Source organism: Vanderwaltozyma polyspora, genomic scaffold (genome assembly GCF_000150035.1).
Source record: "Vanderwaltozyma polyspora DSM 70294 KpolScaffold1002 genomic scaffold, whole genome shotgun sequence".
Lineage (NCBI taxonomy): Eukaryota > Fungi > Ascomycota > Saccharomycetes > Saccharomycetales > Saccharomycetaceae > Vanderwaltozyma > Vanderwaltozyma polyspora.
The window spans coordinates 15,329-33,911 of NW_001834693.1; the positions used below are offsets into that span (position 1 = coordinate 15,329).

The 18,583-nt window shown below is 33.6% G+C and overlaps 6 protein-coding genes across 6 annotated transcripts; 4 read left to right on the forward strand and 2 right to left on the reverse strand.

The window, feature by feature from the left end:
- Nucleotides 1–1,471: 1,471 nt before the first annotated feature.
- Nucleotides 1,472–2,980, forward strand: Kpol_1002p6 (UTP--glucose-1-phosphate uridylyltransferase; the record flags this gene model as incomplete). Its single annotated transcript, XM_001647169.1, has 1 exon — nucleotides 1,472–2,980. One exon carries the CDS (start codon nucleotides 1,472–1,474, stop codon nucleotides 2,978–2,980), a length of 1,509 nt encoding a protein of 502 aa, XP_001647219.1.
- A 697-nt stretch (nucleotides 2,981–3,677) lies between these two features.
- TUL1 (ubiquitin-protein ligase TUL1) lies at nucleotides 3,678–5,942 on the forward strand (the record flags this gene model as incomplete). Its single annotated transcript, XM_001647170.1, has 1 exon — nucleotides 3,678–5,942. One exon carries the CDS (start codon nucleotides 3,678–3,680, stop codon nucleotides 5,940–5,942), a length of 2,265 nt encoding a protein of 754 aa, XP_001647220.1.
- Nucleotides 5,943–6,121: 179 nt separating this feature from the next.
- Nucleotides 6,122–7,798, reverse strand: ETP1 (Etp1p; the record flags this gene model as incomplete). Its single annotated transcript, XM_001647171.1, has 1 exon — nucleotides 6,122–7,798. One exon carries the CDS (start codon nucleotides 7,796–7,798, stop codon nucleotides 6,122–6,124), a length of 1,677 nt encoding a protein of 558 aa, XP_001647221.1.
- Nucleotides 7,799–8,504: 706 nt separating this feature from the next.
- Kpol_1002p9 (formate/nitrite transporter family protein) lies at nucleotides 8,505–10,103 on the forward strand (the record flags this gene model as incomplete). Its single annotated transcript, XM_001647172.1, has 1 exon — nucleotides 8,505–10,103. The coding sequence occupies one exon, from the start codon at nucleotides 8,505–8,507 to the stop codon at nucleotides 10,101–10,103; it is 1,599 nt and encodes a 532-aa protein (XP_001647222.1).
- A 589-nt stretch (nucleotides 10,104–10,692) lies between these two features.
- Nucleotides 10,693–14,529, forward strand: PDS5 (sister chromatid cohesion factor PDS5; the record flags this gene model as incomplete). Its single annotated transcript, XM_001647173.1, has 1 exon — nucleotides 10,693–14,529. The coding sequence occupies one exon, from the start codon at nucleotides 10,693–10,695 to the stop codon at nucleotides 14,527–14,529; it is 3,837 nt and encodes a 1,278-aa protein (XP_001647223.1).
- A 96-nt stretch (nucleotides 14,530–14,625) lies between these two features.
- On the reverse strand, nucleotides 14,626–16,674 carry RCO1 (Rco1p; the record flags this gene model as incomplete). Its single annotated transcript, XM_001647174.1, has 1 exon — nucleotides 14,626–16,674. One exon carries the CDS (start codon nucleotides 16,672–16,674, stop codon nucleotides 14,626–14,628), a length of 2,049 nt encoding a protein of 682 aa, XP_001647224.1.
- Nucleotides 16,675–18,583: the final 1,909 nt, after the last annotated feature.

Genomic DNA, 18,583 nt, shown 5'->3' on the forward strand with positions numbered 1-18,583 from the left:
AAGTCTTGCAATTTCGAAATTCAAAATGCCATTGTTCTACGTCGGTCTCTTACCGAAAGAGTAGGTATTCCCAATATTTCGAAATCGCAAGATCTCGATCCCACTTGGAGAGAGGGAGGAGAGAGAGGGAGGTTGACGAAAAGAAAAGATACAAAACAACCAAACAGTCAAGTTTTCGAACAGACATCGTAGACTCACTCAAGGATGTGGTTTAAGAACGTTTCAAACAAGAATAACCTGTTGGATTGAATTCTAACAAGTTGAGTTGAGTTGAGTTGGATGGGATATAATGGTGTCCACCCCGTGTTTTTATTTCAACTCTTTGTATAATTGCCTTGCTTGAAATTGCTAAACATATCGATTTAGGCATTGCCTGAATCTCTACGTTTGGTTTTTACGAAGACAAGGACGATTTTATATATATTCCCTCTCTGTCTCCCTCTCTTCTCCACTACTGGCTCTGACTGGTGGATGGTTGTAATCTGGGATTCGGTTCGAAACTAGTTTACAATCTACCGTTATGGCCATTTCTGGTCTTAGGATTCCCTGTATAACGAATGATACAGGGAAGAGACATCTCTTCTCTGGCTATTGCAGCTGCCAACTCATTTGCCTGTAGTTAGGTAAAGTTTTGATGCTGCTCAAGTATTTTGATCTTTATTATTGAATATTACTAGAAGAACTTCAAACTAGCCTCTCTCTCTCTCTCTCTCTCTCAAGAGTTGAGCTGACTTTGGTACACTCTCAGTTTTATTTTTTATTTTGCTTTTTAACCTTCTATGTAATAATATAGCTAAGAGATAAGTACCGTTAAATATAACTACAGGCTTTATATATTATCGACTGCCACTATCCCTCTCTCAATCCTCATCCCTAGCAGTCCAGTCCACCACTGCATTCTTCTTGAAATGAATACTCAGTGCTGAAAGGGTTAACTATCACTCTGATATGTGGTTTTTTTACCTTCCCTTCCCTTCTCTTCTCTTCCTCTCTTTACAACTTTTTTTGTCTTCGAGTTAGTTAAGCTTGCTTTCCCATTGCTAGGGTATTTCTTCTTGATAAACTCGAACTAAATATATCCATCTATCTTAAGTATCGTTAAAATGCTGATAATTATTGAATATTGATGCAATTTGACATTTAACACAGAGATAGAAACTCAAACTCAATTCGTATATAAATAGACACAACTTTATCTGTTTAAAGGGAAGTTGGATCTACTGTAGAGGTACATATTTCTTATTTTGTGTGTTGTCTCTCTGTTCGTTGTGCTGAAATATTATTGTAATTGCGTTTCGACATCTTCCATCAGTGAACTCATCCTTCAATAGATCGATCTCTAGCATTTCAACTGATATTTGTATATGTGTGTATATATCTATTAGTTTTATTCAAGCCAAAATCACAGATATATCTATTTAAATATAAATATAAATAAAATAAATCATACACCATAAATCAGCAATCGACAATGGCCACTACTGCTCCAAAGAAACATATCAAGACTCATTCTACTTATGCTTTTGAAAGCAATACCAGCAATGTTGCTGCTTCTCAGATGAGAAACGTTTTGAATAAATTGGCTGACAAAGTTGATGTTAGTGATCCTTCTCATGTTAGATTCGAAAATGAATTGGATTCCTTCTTCAGTTTATTTAGAAGATATTTAGTCGAGAAGTCCTCTGGTAACACTTTGGATTGGGATAAGATTAAATCTCCAAACCCAGAAGAAGTTGTGGATTACAAAGTAATTGAACAACAACCAGAAAATGTATCCAACTTATCTAAATTAGCAGTTTTGAAGTTAAACGGTGGTTTAGGTACTTCAATGGGTTGTGTTGGTCCAAAATCCGTTATCGAAGTTAGAGATGGTAACACTTTCTTAGATTTGTCTGTTCGTCAAATTGAATATTTGAACAGACAATATGACAGTGATGTCCCATTGCTATTAATGAACTCTTTCAACACAGACAAAGACACAGAACATTTGATTAAGAAATATTCTGCCAACAGAATCAGAATTAGATCTTTCAACCAATCTAGATTCCCAAGAGTTTACAAAGATTCTTTATTGCCTGTTCCAACTGATTACAACGATTCTTTGGATTCATGGTACCCACCAGGTCACGGTGATTTATTCGAATCTTTATATGCCTCTGGTGAATTAGATGCCTTAATCTCCCAAGGTAGAGAAATCTTATTCGTTTCCAATGGTGATAACTTAGGTGCTACCGTTGACTTGAAGATTTTGAACCATATGATCGAAACCGATGCTGAATATATTATGGAATTGACCGACAAAACAAGAGCTGATGTTAAGGGTGGTACTCTAATCTCCTACGATGGTCAAGTACGTTTATTAGAAGTTGCTCAAGTTCCAAAGGAACACATTGATGATTTCAAGAACATTAGAAAATTCAAGAACTTCAATACTAATAATTTATGGATCAACTTGAAGGCTGTTAAGAGATTAGTCGAATCGAGTGCTTTAGCTATGGAAATTATTCCAAATGAAAAAACTATCTCAAGAAAGGGTATGGATGTTACCGTATTACAATTAGAAACTGCATGTGGTGCTGCCATCAGACATTTCGGCGGTGCCCACGGTGTTGTGGTCCCAAGATCCAGATTCTTGCCAGTCAAGACATGTTCGGATTTGTTAATGGTTAAATCAGATTTGTTCTACTTACAGCATGGTGCCTTGAAGTTGGATCCAACCAGATTTGGTCCAAATCCATTGATCAAGTTGGGCTCCCATTTCAAGAAAGTATCTGGTTTCAATGCCAGAATCTCTCACATTCCAAAATTATTAGAATTAGATCATCTAACAATTACAGGTAATGTCTTTTTAGGTAAAAACGTTACATTAAAAGGTACTGTCATTATTGTTTGTTCTGATGGCCAAAAGATTGACATTCCAAATGGATCAGTCTTAGAAAATGTTGTCATCACTGGTAACTTGCAAATTTTGGAACATTGAATCAATTTTTACCAAGTTCATGCACATCTATCACTTTATAAAATAAAAGATTATTATAAAAGAAACATATGTTCCCATCTCTTACTCTCCATCTAATCTTGGCGAGGAGATTCCCCCCAAATCTATTGTTTGTATGTATATATCTAGGTTTAAATTTATAGTTCAATGTTTTATCGTCCACGTTATGTAAACTATCCTCCCATTTTGATGATTAGAATAAATACCATAATTATTATAATTTATTTAAAATAAACCACTTCATTTTTAGTCGTATTTCTTGCAGTATTTAAAGTAAAAATAGCCAGAGAAAAAGGGAATGGATCCAAAATCAAACATTTAAAGATCTATTAATATATCGTAGAGGCTTCCTATCCATTGCTACAACTAACTAATCAATTCAACTTGATCGGTGGTTTGGTAACCTGACCTTTAATATAGTCCATTATCAATATACCGAACTTTAATCGTCATAAACGAAGGATATGGTTCTTTAATAATCGATCTATAAAATCGAATATATTTATAAGGGAGAAGCAGTAGCTTACTTCAACTACACTTTTGGAAGTTGACTCAAACGATTAGGCTAAACTATACAAGCCAATTGTCAGCTTAAAAAGATTGTCTATAGGAGTTATCCAATTAGTTTATATTACTAAATTTCATATACTAATTAATGCTAAATATATTTTGAGAGATCATGGAAATTGATGGTAACTCATTATTGTTCATAATCATCATTTTGTTCTTGTTCTTTTCAAGTCCAGGTGGTGATGGTGTCTCTTCACAATATGAATTCAATCAGTTACAGAAATTGAGGGAGCAGGTTTCCAAAGAATATAAATCTTTCGAAGAAATGACTTATAATTCAAATTTTAAAGATATAACAGGTTTGAAATTAAGTTATCTAGATATCAAAAATTCACCAGAGATTAACGCAACTTACCCGTTACCAGATAAACATTATGATAGTTGGGAGCCAACTGAAAAGTATATGCTTTTACCAGATAGTCTAATTAAGATAATTGATGAAGAAGTTTGGTATAACTCTAATGCAAATAGTAATAATATATTCCCGCCAAATATTTCAAGTACTGTACTAGGTAAGGTCAATCTAATATCTAACAACGAGTATCTGTTGAACCCAATGCCTATACCGAGATTTTATGAACCTTCTACAGATTTTTCAAACACTGTCCCACCAGAAGGTGAACTATATTTACGTGATTTTTTACCAAGGAATAAAGATTTAAATGTGACTTTCACTCAGGGTGATTTAACGATTGAAATTTCTCATCTAAATAAAGTAGCGTCTGAGATAAATTATTCAAAGAAAAAAGAATTTAATACACAGTCAGACAAATGGAAACTTTTAAATTTAAGAATTACTTTTCATGATTCTTCAGAAAATCAAAAACATTCAATAAATACATTGGCTGTATATGATATAACAAGAGGAAGAATTCTTTCCATATCACAAAGTGCTAAGTTCCGTTCCATATTTGCATTTCCACATTACTTTAATTTTAAAGCTGATCCATCTGATAAGGTCTTCAACGAAGTTAAACAATTAATTAACGATTATGTCACAACATCAAATTATGTAGAGACATTGACGATGTCTAATATACAAGAGTGGTACGATGAATCTCATTCAAAATGTGAGTTTATGACTTTCCTCCAGTTGGAACCTTGGAATCAATACACCAAGGATCAAATAAAGATGATTGATGATGAATTGAAATGGCCATTAGGAAGACCAGCAAATTTATCCTCGTTACCACCGATTTCAATTAAATCAGGCCTTTTATTTTCTCCTGACTGTGGTCTTCATTTACAACTTGAAAATGTTAAAGGTGAAAGATACGAGCTACAAGTAAGGTCGATAAGAGTTCAATTAATGTTCGGAGTTCTTTTATTTGTTTCCCAGATATATTTATTGTTACTTCAGATGAAATACACCAATACCCCTTCAAGTATCAATAAAATTTCTTTTTATACGTTATCCATGATTAATTTAGTCGATGGTTCTTTAGCGACTATGTATTTCATTGCCGCAAGTGTATTACCTGAACTATATTTGCCGTTGGTCATTAGTGCATTCATATGTTTCATTTTGGCTTCCATTTTTGAAACACGTTATTTAATTTCAGTGTATTCATCTCAAATTAATGAGCAAAGTGTTGGAATATTAACATTACTAAGAGGAAATTTATCAGAAAACAATGAACAACGACAAACTATTATACCAGATGATGCGTCAATCAGTAGTTCATTATACGGTAGATTTTTTTTCTCATTAATTACTTTTACATTTTTGATACTAAGTTCTACAGCCTGGTCCAAACAGTTCAGAATGGTATTTGAATATGTAACAATATTTGCCTTGAACTCTTATTGGATACCACAAATATTCAGGAATGCTATTAAGGGTTCACCACCCAGAGGATCTAGAAGAAACTTAAATTCAAGCCTTAGAAGACAATATAAGAATCCCTTCTTATGGAAATTTGTAATAGGAACAACTTTAATCAGGGTTTTACCAGTAGTATATGTTTTCACATATCCTTCCAATATTTTTAGACACCACAAGGATACATTCTTTGCTGTATTGCTATGTTGCTGGCTTGGATTCCAACTTCTGGTGTTATATTCACAAGAAATATTTGGATCTCGTTGGTTTCTACCCAAGCTTGTTATTCCTGAAGGATATTCTTATCACAAGGCAATGTCATTACAAAATCTTTTGGAACACGGTGCTTCATCAGACCATACTGTAGACTGTGCCATTTGTATGTCCGAAGTTCCGGTGTACGTGGATGATGTTCCAACAACACATAAGGTTGACTTAGACAGTTTCATGATTACTCCATGTAACCATGTATTCCATACTCAATGTTTAGAAAATTGGATGGGATACAAATTACAATGTCCGGTATGCAGGGCTCCATTACCACCATTATAAATTATTATAAACTTATATAAGAGATTTATCGATCAGCATTCTATAAACAAATCATATAAACGAATCAAAATAGCAAATATAAGAGAATACGTTCATAAAATAATAGCTAACAACGTTCTACACTATTAATCTATCATTGTCTTCATACCTCTATCAAACTGCCAGTGCTGGTGTACATCTTATTTCTTTCCAGGCTTTTTCTTCCTATTCTTTGCTTTCTTGGTTGGAGCATTAGATGAAGCTGGTACTACAATCGTCCCTTCCCTAACACTTTCATCGGCATCTTTAAATTTTTCTCTTGATTCTAAAAAGAACATTAAGTCTTGAACTTGCTCAGACAGGTCCTGTTTTTCCTTATTTAAACCATCGATATCTGCTTGTAAATTTCGCAACCTTTCGTCTGATACCTCTAAATTCTCCTGTAACCCATTATTAATTAGTTTTTCTTCTTGTAACTGCTTTTGCAGTGCTTTTGTATTTTGATTATACGAACTCTCTGAATCTTTAATTTTTAGTTTTAAGGCATCCAGTTCATTTTCCAGCTTTTCCACTACATTATCCAAGTTGGAACTCTCGCTGGAATGCTGAAGCTTAAGTTCGTAGAATTCCCTTTGGGATTCTAGTTGAGATATCAGTAATTGAACATATTCTAAATGATATTCCTTATTTCGCAAAAATGTTGTAGCCATATTATTATCCTTACTAGTACTTCCAGATTCTTGCGGATTATTAGAATTAGGGATATCTGTCCCTATTTCTATTAGCTTACCGTCAACTTCATTCTGAACCAAACGGTGTACATAATTATCACCTGCATAATCCCATACGCGCTGGGTGCGTATATCCATTGCAAAACAGTGAGAGGTATCCTCATAATGCTGTATTGCATGTTTAGAATTGTACCTTCCACATCCTACATTCCCACAAATTAGACACATCCATAAATTATCAGTGGCATCACAAATACTACAATGAGCAGAAGATGCATTTTGACGTAACAATGCTTCTCTGCTGAATTTTAGATTTGAATACCTACAAACTGGACATTTTGAGTTCTTCCATTTGTCTAAACACTGACAATGAAAAGTGTGCTGGCATGGAATGGTAATTAACCCAGTGGTACCATCATCTAATCTCTCTAAACATACGGGACAAGTTGGCAATTCTACTTGATCTTGTGATGGATTTTTACTGTCATCTGCAATTGTGGTGAAGGTGTCACTGACCAGGTATGGAAAGTCGGAATTTTTTTGTTGTAAGAATAATTTTTTTTCAAATACGACTTCTTTAATTGGAATGACATGACAAGTTTCTGAATCCAATTTATTGAATTTTTTGCCATTGAACTCTTCTTTAAAGTTCTTTGCTATCAGCGGGTCTCTGAACTTGATTAAAACCATGAAGTTATAGCCAAGATCATTTTTTTTAGAATTCTTCAATATTCTAAAATTAGAAATTTGATTATATACAATTTCATCGCCGATATAGAAATGTAATAATTCATGGACTGTGAAATAGATGGGGACAAACAACATACAAACCATTGTATCATCTCCAGGAACCACAATTAAATCGTCCTCATCGATACGTTCAGTATTATTATTACTATCGTTGGAATTATCATTATCTTTGAAAAGTCGTATTATTCCATGTCCCAGATATTCCGAAACCACTAAATCCCTCTCATCAATACGACGTTTACCTTTATAATCTTGCATTGAAAATTGTCTGCTTGACCATATATCAGTGAATCTCCAGTCCTGATCAATTACAGTTTGAGATAGTTCCTGTGTGCTTGATACGGTCTCTTCCCCTTTTTCTAACTGAACTAAAATAGTATACTGAGTCTCTTCCATATAGACCCAAAACTCACGAATCAAATGAAATCAAGTGAAATAAAATAAAATAAAATCAAACCAAATCAAATCAATAAAACGTACTCCAAAATAAGGATCTTAAATTACCATCGATATAGGCACAGGGTATCCCTTTATCATCAACAATCAACAGTCTTCCTAACAAAATCTTCACTAGAAAAGATAACCCTCAGATAGTTAACAACTACTAACCAAAATATAACCCCAGATAGCAACTAAAATCGCTCCTTGGACACTTAAAACCTTCTTTAACAACCATTTCCATCTATTAAACTGTCTTGATATTGATGGTTTTCCAAATGGCCCTTATTAATTAACATTACTAAGCTCATTGCCAAAATTTGATATTGAAAAATTTACTGCGATCGAAAAATTGTTATATAAGTAGAGGTTAATGGTGGGGGTGGGGCATAATGATATTCAAGAGATGAGGTACCCTAACAACAAGAGGTTATCTGATTTGAACAAGTGGATAGGATTTCTGGTGAACGTTTTGTTTAGTGAATAGTTCTGTTGGTGTTGATATTTCATTTCTCTGTTTTTATTTGGGTACAATTTGGTTTAGGAACGGTTGAAAACAGGACAATTTTGCAGGAGGAACCTATTGGATTAGAGGAGTTTTAGGATAATAGAAGTTGGGAAAGATATTGAATAAAAGTAAGATCTCCTTTGTGTGTAGGTACTGATGGCGGGTGATGATTCTTTGTATTCCAGTCCTCATGAGGCAGCATTGGCAGTGGTTGCTACGGCAATGAAAAAATCAAGACTTCGAATTGACACTTTGATTCTAAACTCTATTATTGGTGGTATTCTGTTTAGTAGTGGTGGATTTCTGTATGTTGGATTCCATGCAGAGAACCCAGATCTAGTGGCTAACAATCCTGGTGTTGCCAACTTTGTTGGGGCTTTTTTTTTTGGTATAGGTCTATTTTATGTCGTGATCATGGGTGCCGATTTATTCAATTCGAATATACTGTTCTTTTCAGTAGGTCTACTGAGGGGAGCTATATCGATTTATGATTTGACATTATCATGGTTTGTCAGTTGGATTGGGAATATTGCCGGTAACTTGTTCGTGGCTTATCTTTTCATGTATTTATCTGGAGCCGGTACTTCGAAATTATGGTCAGAAGGTTCGAGGAAAATTTTGGAAGATAAAGCATCATTCTCGTTTATTCAGACATTTTTGAAGGGTATTGCTGGTAATTTTTATGTTTGTCTGGCTGTGTATTTACAATTGATGGCCAAGCCAATTCATGTTAGATATCTCATTATGACATTACCGATTTTCACATTTGTGTCGTTAGGTTTCACCCATGTTGTCGCCGATATGACAATTGCATACATTGGTCTGCTTAATGGTGCAGATTTATCGGTAGGTAAGTATATCTGGAAGTTGCTAATTTCCGCCTCTGTAGGCAACATAATTGGTGGGAGTGCCTTTGGTTTATTTATTCCGTACTACTTACACTTGGTTGTCGTGGAAGCAGATCAGAAGAGATTGGCAATGCCACAATATGAAGCCAGAGATGAACAACCTGATTTGAACACAGATTCTAGAGTGGTAAAAGTTATGCCGATAGAAGAGGATGATATAGACGACGAAATGGAAGAAGACACCCCAGATGCGTACTCATCCTCAGCGAACAATGATATACATCAATACACAGAGGCGGAAAGAAGGCACTCACTTGATGAAAAGAACAACCTCTCATTGTCAAGAATGTCTACTGCAAGATCAGGTGAATCCAGGAGAACTTATAAGTCTTTACATACAGTCCGATCGAATATATCAAGATTCCACGATTTACCAAGGTCACCTCCAGGGGTTTTCCCAATCTTGGGAATGGGGAAGCCACTTCAAAAAGGAGAGAAAATAGGTTCAGGTGGTCACAATATTTTAAGATTAGTGAGATCAAACACTACTACATCTCACAAACCTGGTAACATAGATATTGATGATGGGGAAATTGATGCCACAAGGGCCAAAACAATAGCTGCAAAGGAAGTCAAAGAATTCCATAACTCGGCAGCATATAATGTTAATGATGATAAAGCTGGATCAGTAATGGAACGTGCCATTAATAGATTTATAAACTTGGTGGGTGGATCAGAGCAGGATCTGAAGCTTCCTGTAACCACACAGGATGCAATGCCTCATAACAAAGTAGATCAAGCAAGAGCATATGGTACTACTACTTCGATCAGATCACCCATTAGTGATACTTTTAGCATCCCGTCTATAAAAAGTGACAATACCATGGGAACAGCAGATGTTGACTGATTTATCATTATAATATGGGAGTCTTTTTGCTCCAATCAAGAAACAGAGCGTTGTTGAGAAGAGCTCAACTCGCTTACATAATATAAAAACTAATAACTAATAGGATCTACATTATATGTGGGTCCTAGTCTACAAAGATCGGATGTTTTTCGAAATGATACTGTTCATCGGATATCATGAAGTTTCCACTCCATCCAAGCATATATCAAACTAAAGCAAAACATAATCGGTCTATAAGACATTGTGATACTAATAAGCATTGGTCCATACGGATAGTTGATAATTCATTTAAATATTTACCTTAATATAGTAATAATATAGTAATAATACCAATATTCTTCATAATGTGATGTTTTATAGCGGTACAAAGCCAAATATCGATGACTTACGATATAAAGTGTTACCCTACGTACGCGTAAATTTTTTTGTAAATAAAAATTAAATAAATCGCGTTAGGAAGATTTAAAATGATATAAACTATAAAACCTACTTTAATACATTGTAGTAATAGAAATTGACTATCGTTGTAGCAAGAAAAGATCATTTCAAGAGGAGTTGGAGGCATATTTCCTGCATTTTGTAAGACATTATGGTTCAAAAGGCCAAATTAAGGTTTAAGAAACCTATTCTGTCATCATCTGAAAATCCAATCTCTCTAGATGAGCTTCTGTCTCGACTAAGTAATTTGCATGAAGAATTATCTACATCTGATCAAGAACAGACAGATCTTGATAGCTTGTCAGGATACTGTGCTGATCTGGTGAATAGGAAGTTGTTGAGACATAAAGATTCCGGTGTTCGTGCATTCACGGCATGTTGCTTAAGTGATATTTTAAGGTTATACGCACCAGATGCGCCATATACAGATACCCAACTAACAGATATCTTTAAATTATTCTTATTTGAATTTGAGGAACTGGGAGATTCAGAAAATAGTTATTATCTACAGCAAACTTATCTTATTACCAGATTGCTTGAATACAGATCAATCGTATTGTTAGCTGATTTGCCTAGCGCCAATCAGTTATTACAAGATTTATTTACCATTTTTTACAGTGATTCAAGGACATATAATTCAAAACTTTATAAAGTTATTGGTGGTATATTAGGTGAAGTCATATCAGAATTTGACATTGTACCTATATCAGTATTGAAAATTATCTTTAACAGATTTTTGACTCATGACATCAAAAACATTCCAAAAGGTTTAGGGGTAGCTTCTAATAGTGCTTATGAAATTAATTTAATTCTATGTGATACTTATATTAGTAGAATGAGTAGACATTTTACTAGATATTATTCAGAAGTTCTCTATGAACTTTCCAATGATGAAAATTCACATCATGAAAGTCCTAGGGAAATTTCAAGATCATTGGAAAAATTACATAGGTTAACTATTAGATTGTGGGAAACAATTCCTGATATAGTATCGCCTGTTATGGGTTTCATTTATCATGAATTATGCTCTGAGAAGGATCTCTTAAGATTGAAAGCTACTCAATTTGTAGGATCTATATTAGCGTCAGATTCACAAATTAATTTTGCTACAACATATAAAGATGTATTCAATGCATGGGTTACTAAAATAGCGGATATAAATGCAGATGTTAGAGTGCAATGGGTTGAAACCATCCCTGATATTTTGGCTTCCAGAGACGATATTTCAGAAGAAATCAGTAAAGGTCTGTCTAAGACTTTGATAGATACAGATAACCAGGTTCGTAAAGCATCAGTACTTGTCTTTGACACTGTTCCAGTACAAATTTTGTGGAATAATATTAAAAATTTATCAGTTTATAATTCACTACTTCATTTAACGAGAGAGAAGAATAAGGACGTAAGAGAATTATGTATATCTACAGTTACAAAGTTTTATTCCAAATCTTTAAAGAATGTAACAAGATCTACGGAAAATAAGGATACGTGGGATGTCATTGATAAAATTCCTTCATCGCTGTTCAACTTATATTATATCAATGACTTACATATAAATGAACAAGTTGATAAGGTTGTTTTTGAATCATTGCTTTCTTTAGATATTGATGACAAGAAAAGAGTGGAAAGGTTATTAGAAGTCATTTCCAAATTTGACAAAAAAGCCTTTTCCTCTTTTTTTGCATTTAATAAAAGACAGGTGCAGATGTCTATTGCGTTATCAAAGTATGTTGAATTCTGTGAAATTATCAATGACAATGGTTCAACTATAGATTCCAATTTGTTGGTAGATGCTAATGCAAAGCTTCCGAAATTAATTGAATGGCTGGCAACAGGGTTAAGTGATCCAGTGAAAGGTATAGCTGCTCTTGAGGCGATTAAAGAACTAAACGATAGAAGAATATATTATTTGATAAAAACATGTATATCTAGTGATGTCACCTTCCAATCCTGGAAGAACAGCTTTAAGGAATTAAGCAATAAACTAAATGATTCGTCACTTCTAAGAAAGCATAATATAAAAGCGGTATCGACAATTGTTCCTAAAGAAATTGCTAGACAATTCATTATCCTAATTTATAGATCATCGCCACTGATTTATAATGTGTCCAATATTACACAATTTTTAAATACAGCCGATGGTGAGTATTTGGAATTGAAAAGAAAGTTGTTAGATAACATCTCTGAAATTAATCCATCCTTACTTAAGGGCCAAGTCAAAATGTTAGTTGATTTTGTGAAAAAGCATAATACATTGGATGAAGATGATGCATCTCTTCCTTTTAGTGAAGTTCTAAAAACTTTATATAAAATTGGGAAGAGTATGCCAAACGAAATTATGTTTTCAGAATCATTTTTCGTGGATAAACTGGAAGATTATGCTATTAATGGCACAACTCTTGTCTCCAAGTACGCTACAAAGTTAATTTCTTTGATGCCAAATTCAGCGGATGTTTTAACAACTATAAGAGCAATGATTATGCCATTAGATATCAAAAAGGCTGAGCGTTTTACCTCTAATATAGTTGTGTTGTCAGAAATATTTAAATATTGTCCAAGAGTCTTAGATGAAGATTCAACTGAAATTGTAAGCTATCTAATCAAGGAAGTCCTTCTTTCAAACGAAGTGGTTGGTGATGAGGATATAGAAACTGATTGGGTAGATGACAAGCTACTATACACATCAAGATATAATGCATTAAGTGCTAAGTTAGCATCACTTAAATTATTTACAAATAAGTTAAAAAGTATAGCTCATGAAGCTGACAAAGATGACATTACTAATGCCTTTATTAAGAAAACTATGAAATTATTTTTCTATTTAATAGCAAGTGGTGGGGAGCTGATTTCTGAAAATAACAAAGAATTTTATCCAACGCCAAGTAATTATCAAACAAGATTGCGTTGTTGCGCAGGCCTTCAACTATTGAAATTGGCAAGAATTCCAGAACTAAATGAATTTATCAAACCATCAGATATTATCAAATTAATTAACATTGTTGAAGATGAATCTTTGCCAGTACGTAGGACATTTTTGAATCAACTAAAGGATTTTATCTCGAATGAATTGATATCTATCAAATTTTTACCTTTGATATTCTTTACCGCTTACGAACCTGATCAAGATGTCAAAACAGTCACAAAGACCTGGATCAATTTCACATTTGGCAAAGAGGCATTTAAAAAGGGTACATATTTTGAAAGAGCACTACCTCGTCTGATACATGCTATTTCTCATCATCCAGACATAGTTGAGGCATTTGAGAATCAAGATGATTCCTTCTTGAGTGCTATGACAACTGCAATTGACTATCTGATGTTTTACTTCGATTCAATTGCAACCCAAGAAAACTTTAGTCTGTTATATTATCTATCAGAAAGAATCAAGAATTATGAAGATAAGGTAATCTCTGAAGATACTGATGAAATTGAGATATCAAGAAAAGAGAATTCAAAAAGAATGTATATCATTGGGGAATTATCCCAAATGATTCTAATTCAATTTAAAGAGAAGAAGGCTTGGCAGCATTCTGCATACCCTGGAAAACTAAATTTACCGGGAGATTTGTTCCAACCTTTTGCTACAATTAAAGAAGCACAAGCTTCTTTCAAGACTTATATTTCTGAAAAGTCATCAGAAAAATTACAAGCTAATATAAAAACAAAAGTTGGTAGACTAGTTTATTCCTCTCAAACTCAAAGACAACGAGCTCAAAAGAGAATGCTAGCTAGTGAATATCAAAGTGGAAGCAAAAAGAAGGCCACTAGAAGATCAGATCGTAAAAGCAGACATAAGGGATTCACTGACGATGAAAATAGTGACGATGATGATGATTCTGAAATCGATGATGATGAAGTTTATAAACCATCTGGTGGTAGGTCATCGAGTAATACTGGAATGAGAAAAAATTTGAGAGAAAGGAAAAAGATCGACTACAAAGATGATGATGACAATGATGACGATGCAGTCGAATATGATAGTTTAATCTAGCAAGGTAAATAGCATTTATGTGTATATCAATAGAATTTTAATTTAAGTATGTTTCTATCGTTATTATTTGATATATTATTTAATGAAGTTATATGCCTACTCATGAAGATTTAAAAATTTCATTATTTCCTCTTTAGGTTTAGATTCTAACAATTTCTTTAGGAATGCTAATTGCTTTATTTCCTTATTAGAAATATCGTTCTTAACCAACTCATCGTCGGCAATTGTACAAAGCTCTTTAAAATCCCAAAGTTTCTGTAGTCTTGATTCTTCACCTAAAGCAAAGTAAATAAGAGGAGCAAGGTCACCAATTAATGAACCTTCTGATTTTTTTGTTTCAGTCTTATTTGATTCTAAAGCTGAAGCAAACATTACTTTATTCAACAAATGTTCCTGTGATCTAATATCTAAATCCCTTTGTACTTTTTTAGCCTTATAAATTTTATCCATAAAATCCAGTTTGACTGAATTCTCTTGTAAGACCGGAATAGGTGGATATTCACCAGGTTTTTTAAACTCGTTTATGGTGTATTTTGATGCGGGTACAGTTAACTCATCTAAAGCAATGTTTATATCACCATTATTCCTAAATCCTGAGGTTTGCAATGGCTTCATATATTTCTGCTTGTGTGATAACTTCCTATGTGTATCATAGCTTGTTGACTTCAGATTTGCTTTATCAGCATGCAAAGGACACATCCATTTTGTTCCTAGGTTTTTCATTGATGCACGAGGAACCTCGGGAATGCAATCCAAATGCCAAGGTGTATTACAATAGTCACATTTCATGATTAATTTTGAATCAGTCTTATAATTATCCCATGTTCCCATTTTTGTCGTTCCGCACCTGAAGCAAAGCAAGAAAGAATTATCTTCTGTATTAATATGAGTATCTGGAGTATAACAATCTAATTTTGTTATACTTTGACCATATGGTGTGCCAAATATTAGCTTTTCGGTCAAAGGTTCTTTTTCTCTATCATCTTGATATTGACCTCTGGCACCAGTTTTAACATTTTGGAAAGCCTCTCTTACGGTTTTAGGAACCCTGTATTGAATTGGATTTGTTGATTCCAACTGAAATAAGAGCTTACCAAAAAGCCTATTTTGCTGTGGCAAGTCATTAACAAATTCTTTTTCTGCTTTTTTGAAAGCTGTATTAGTTGGGTATTTCATTCGAAATATGCAATGTGGGCAAGACCAATCGCCTTCGGGTAGTTGATCGGGATCCAAAGGAGGATTCAAACATAAAAAATGGAAAGAGCGAGGGCAGGTATCACAGCATAAAAATGAACCTGTTTGTAAGCAAGTTGAACAGAAATCATCATTATCAAACTCTGGTTCATTTGCTAATGTAGTGGTATTTGATGCAGTTGATGTATCTTCTTGTAAATTTGATACTGTACTTTGTCCAAATAATTTACTTTTGGATTCTTTTAATAATGAATCTTTAATTTTTGTCATTATATGTGGGTGAGCAATTTTTCCAGTGTGATGGTTATGGTTGTTTTTATTACTATTTAAAGTTTCTTGTATTGGCTCATAATATTTATAAGTGCTGTCTTTACGTTCGTTCTCATGAATATCTACTGGAATTCTGTTTCCTCTTATGCCACTTGATTTCGTTAGATCATTAGAATTATTAGTTTGTAAGTTTGCCTTATATTTTGAATCGTCGACGTTAAAAATATTACCATTTGGTAATAATAATTTTTTATAATCCCAAAGGGATTCTCTTTTCACTTTTTCTGGAGGATAATCTGATAACGGCAATCCAGTCGCACCATTTTTTGTAGTTGTAAGTATTTGGTCATCATTGATGTTTATTATATTACCATTTTCATCTCTTTCCACTAATTCGACTATTTCTCTCTCCTCTTCAAAACTTGGATCCTCTAAATCCTTTTGCTTCGTTAGCTCATTTATTCTTGTGTATGAATCATTAGAAGGAATAATTCTTCTCTTTTTCAGATTATAATCCACATTTTGAGAAGATGCTCTTTTAGGCCTTTTAGTTTGACGTAATTTCTTATCGTAATTTGAAGCTGAAGAAGATGAAGATGAAACTATTGATTGAGTATCCGATTTTACCTTCATTTCCATTCCATTTGAAGGAGGATTTGAACTTGATGCTGTACTAAACATGGGTTCTATATTTAACGAATTAAATGATGTGGAAATATTAAATAACAAGAACAGAGAAGTATATCACGCCACTTAATTTTTCAAAAAAATCGAATCGTTTCTTGGAATGCAATAAAACAACAAAATAAACAGGGTGTGATGATGGTATATAAATGATACAGACCCTCTTGGTTTGGATGAATCTAATTTGAAATTGAATCAACTAGATGTAGATTTCAGAAGGGAAAAAAATCACCAAAAGTTTTTAAAACCAGAAAAATTAAAAAATATTTTAAAAAAGAAAATTCAATAAAATAATAAGAAATAGCTTATTATTATACTAAATTTTGTTTTTTGTTATTTGTTAATTTTTAGAATCTTGTTGAACCCTGTATGAGACTCCTGGATACCAATTATATTTTAAATTTATTACTATGGTATCTTCTTTAATGAAAACGAATTTTTTATATTTTTTCAAGAGAAAAAAAACCTTATCCTCTATTTCTATCCTTTTAATCAATCCAAAAATTCCTTTTAAACTTTTTTCTATAAATCAATGAATTGTGTATGTATGAATGGTTGATGTAATCTCCAAAGTTCTTCTTTCCTAACAAAACGACGTTCGTTTCAAACCACACAGCTCTGATCCTCGTACTCTAGAAGTTTAGATATTATTATTATCTCGTCAATACTTCAAAAATCTACACTTTATCCTGTAACCTTGAATTAAACCCCCTCCCCCAGCAAACAAAGCTAGCCTCTATTCTACCATTTACAAAACTAGCCAATTTTTGATTTCAATAATAACTTATCTTTTTTCCTTTCTTTCTCTCTTTCCTTTGGGCTAAGCTAAAACTTGAGACAACTTCAATACTGGATGGATAGAATAAAATGAATGAATGAGCTGGGTTTAGCTGGGTTTAGTTGGTAGGTAGGTTCCTTCAATCTCTATTAAAAAAAAAATTGTTCGTTAAACATGACACAGATACTACCATTTCCCACAAAAACTCATCATGTGACAAGTTTCAGCTCAGAAACATTCGTATAACCAAGCACGCGGGCTGAAGAAAATAAACATTTCCCACAATATGACTGATCACATGACACGGTTGATGTGATTCCTATGTTTAAGATAACGTGCACTTCTCATCAAAGTGTTGAGTAACTGTTGAGATATAAGATGAACTCTTCAACAACAGCAACGGTCTGTGATGGATAGAAGAACATCTATAACAGGAGTATGTATGTCATTTCTTTATCTTATTTAGTAACTTCAACTTCCGCCAGAACAGTACCTACAATTTCTCTATTGTAAACCAAAGTTGCATTTGAGCGTAGCCGCCCAACTTCAGATTCCTGATGGGAATTAAAAAACAACAACACAGATCCAACTCCTTCTTGTCCCTTTATTCAGCAACGAGTAGCTTACCTCTGTGTTTGCCTTTTTTTGCAACTCGTAGAGAGCAAATTAATCAAAAGGCTATAAATAAATGTAAACATGGCGGCAACCACAAAATAAACTAGAATCTTAGAGCATTGAAGATGTTGGAAATAAACGTTTGCAGTAAACCTTGTTATTCAGAGGATTCACTTAATACCTCTACTTCCTCATGCAGCACATCGTATTACAACTATAGCCACTGGAAGGTATTAAATAAAGCGTTCTTTGTTCCTTCCTGATGTTTTCACATGACAAAAAATAACCCTCCCAATCTTGAAGATCCTGTATCAACAAAAGATCGCCAACATTGAAATCATATACAACAGTGTGATACTTTTAACTGGCGTTGACTTCCTACCAATGGAAGTGAATTGAAAGAAGTTTTAGGCTACTAAATATAATTCTTATTAATTCCCCTTACAGCATCGCATTAAACGTTAGAACTTCCTAGGAGCAAAAAGATGTATTCTGGAATGACGAAATCTTGAC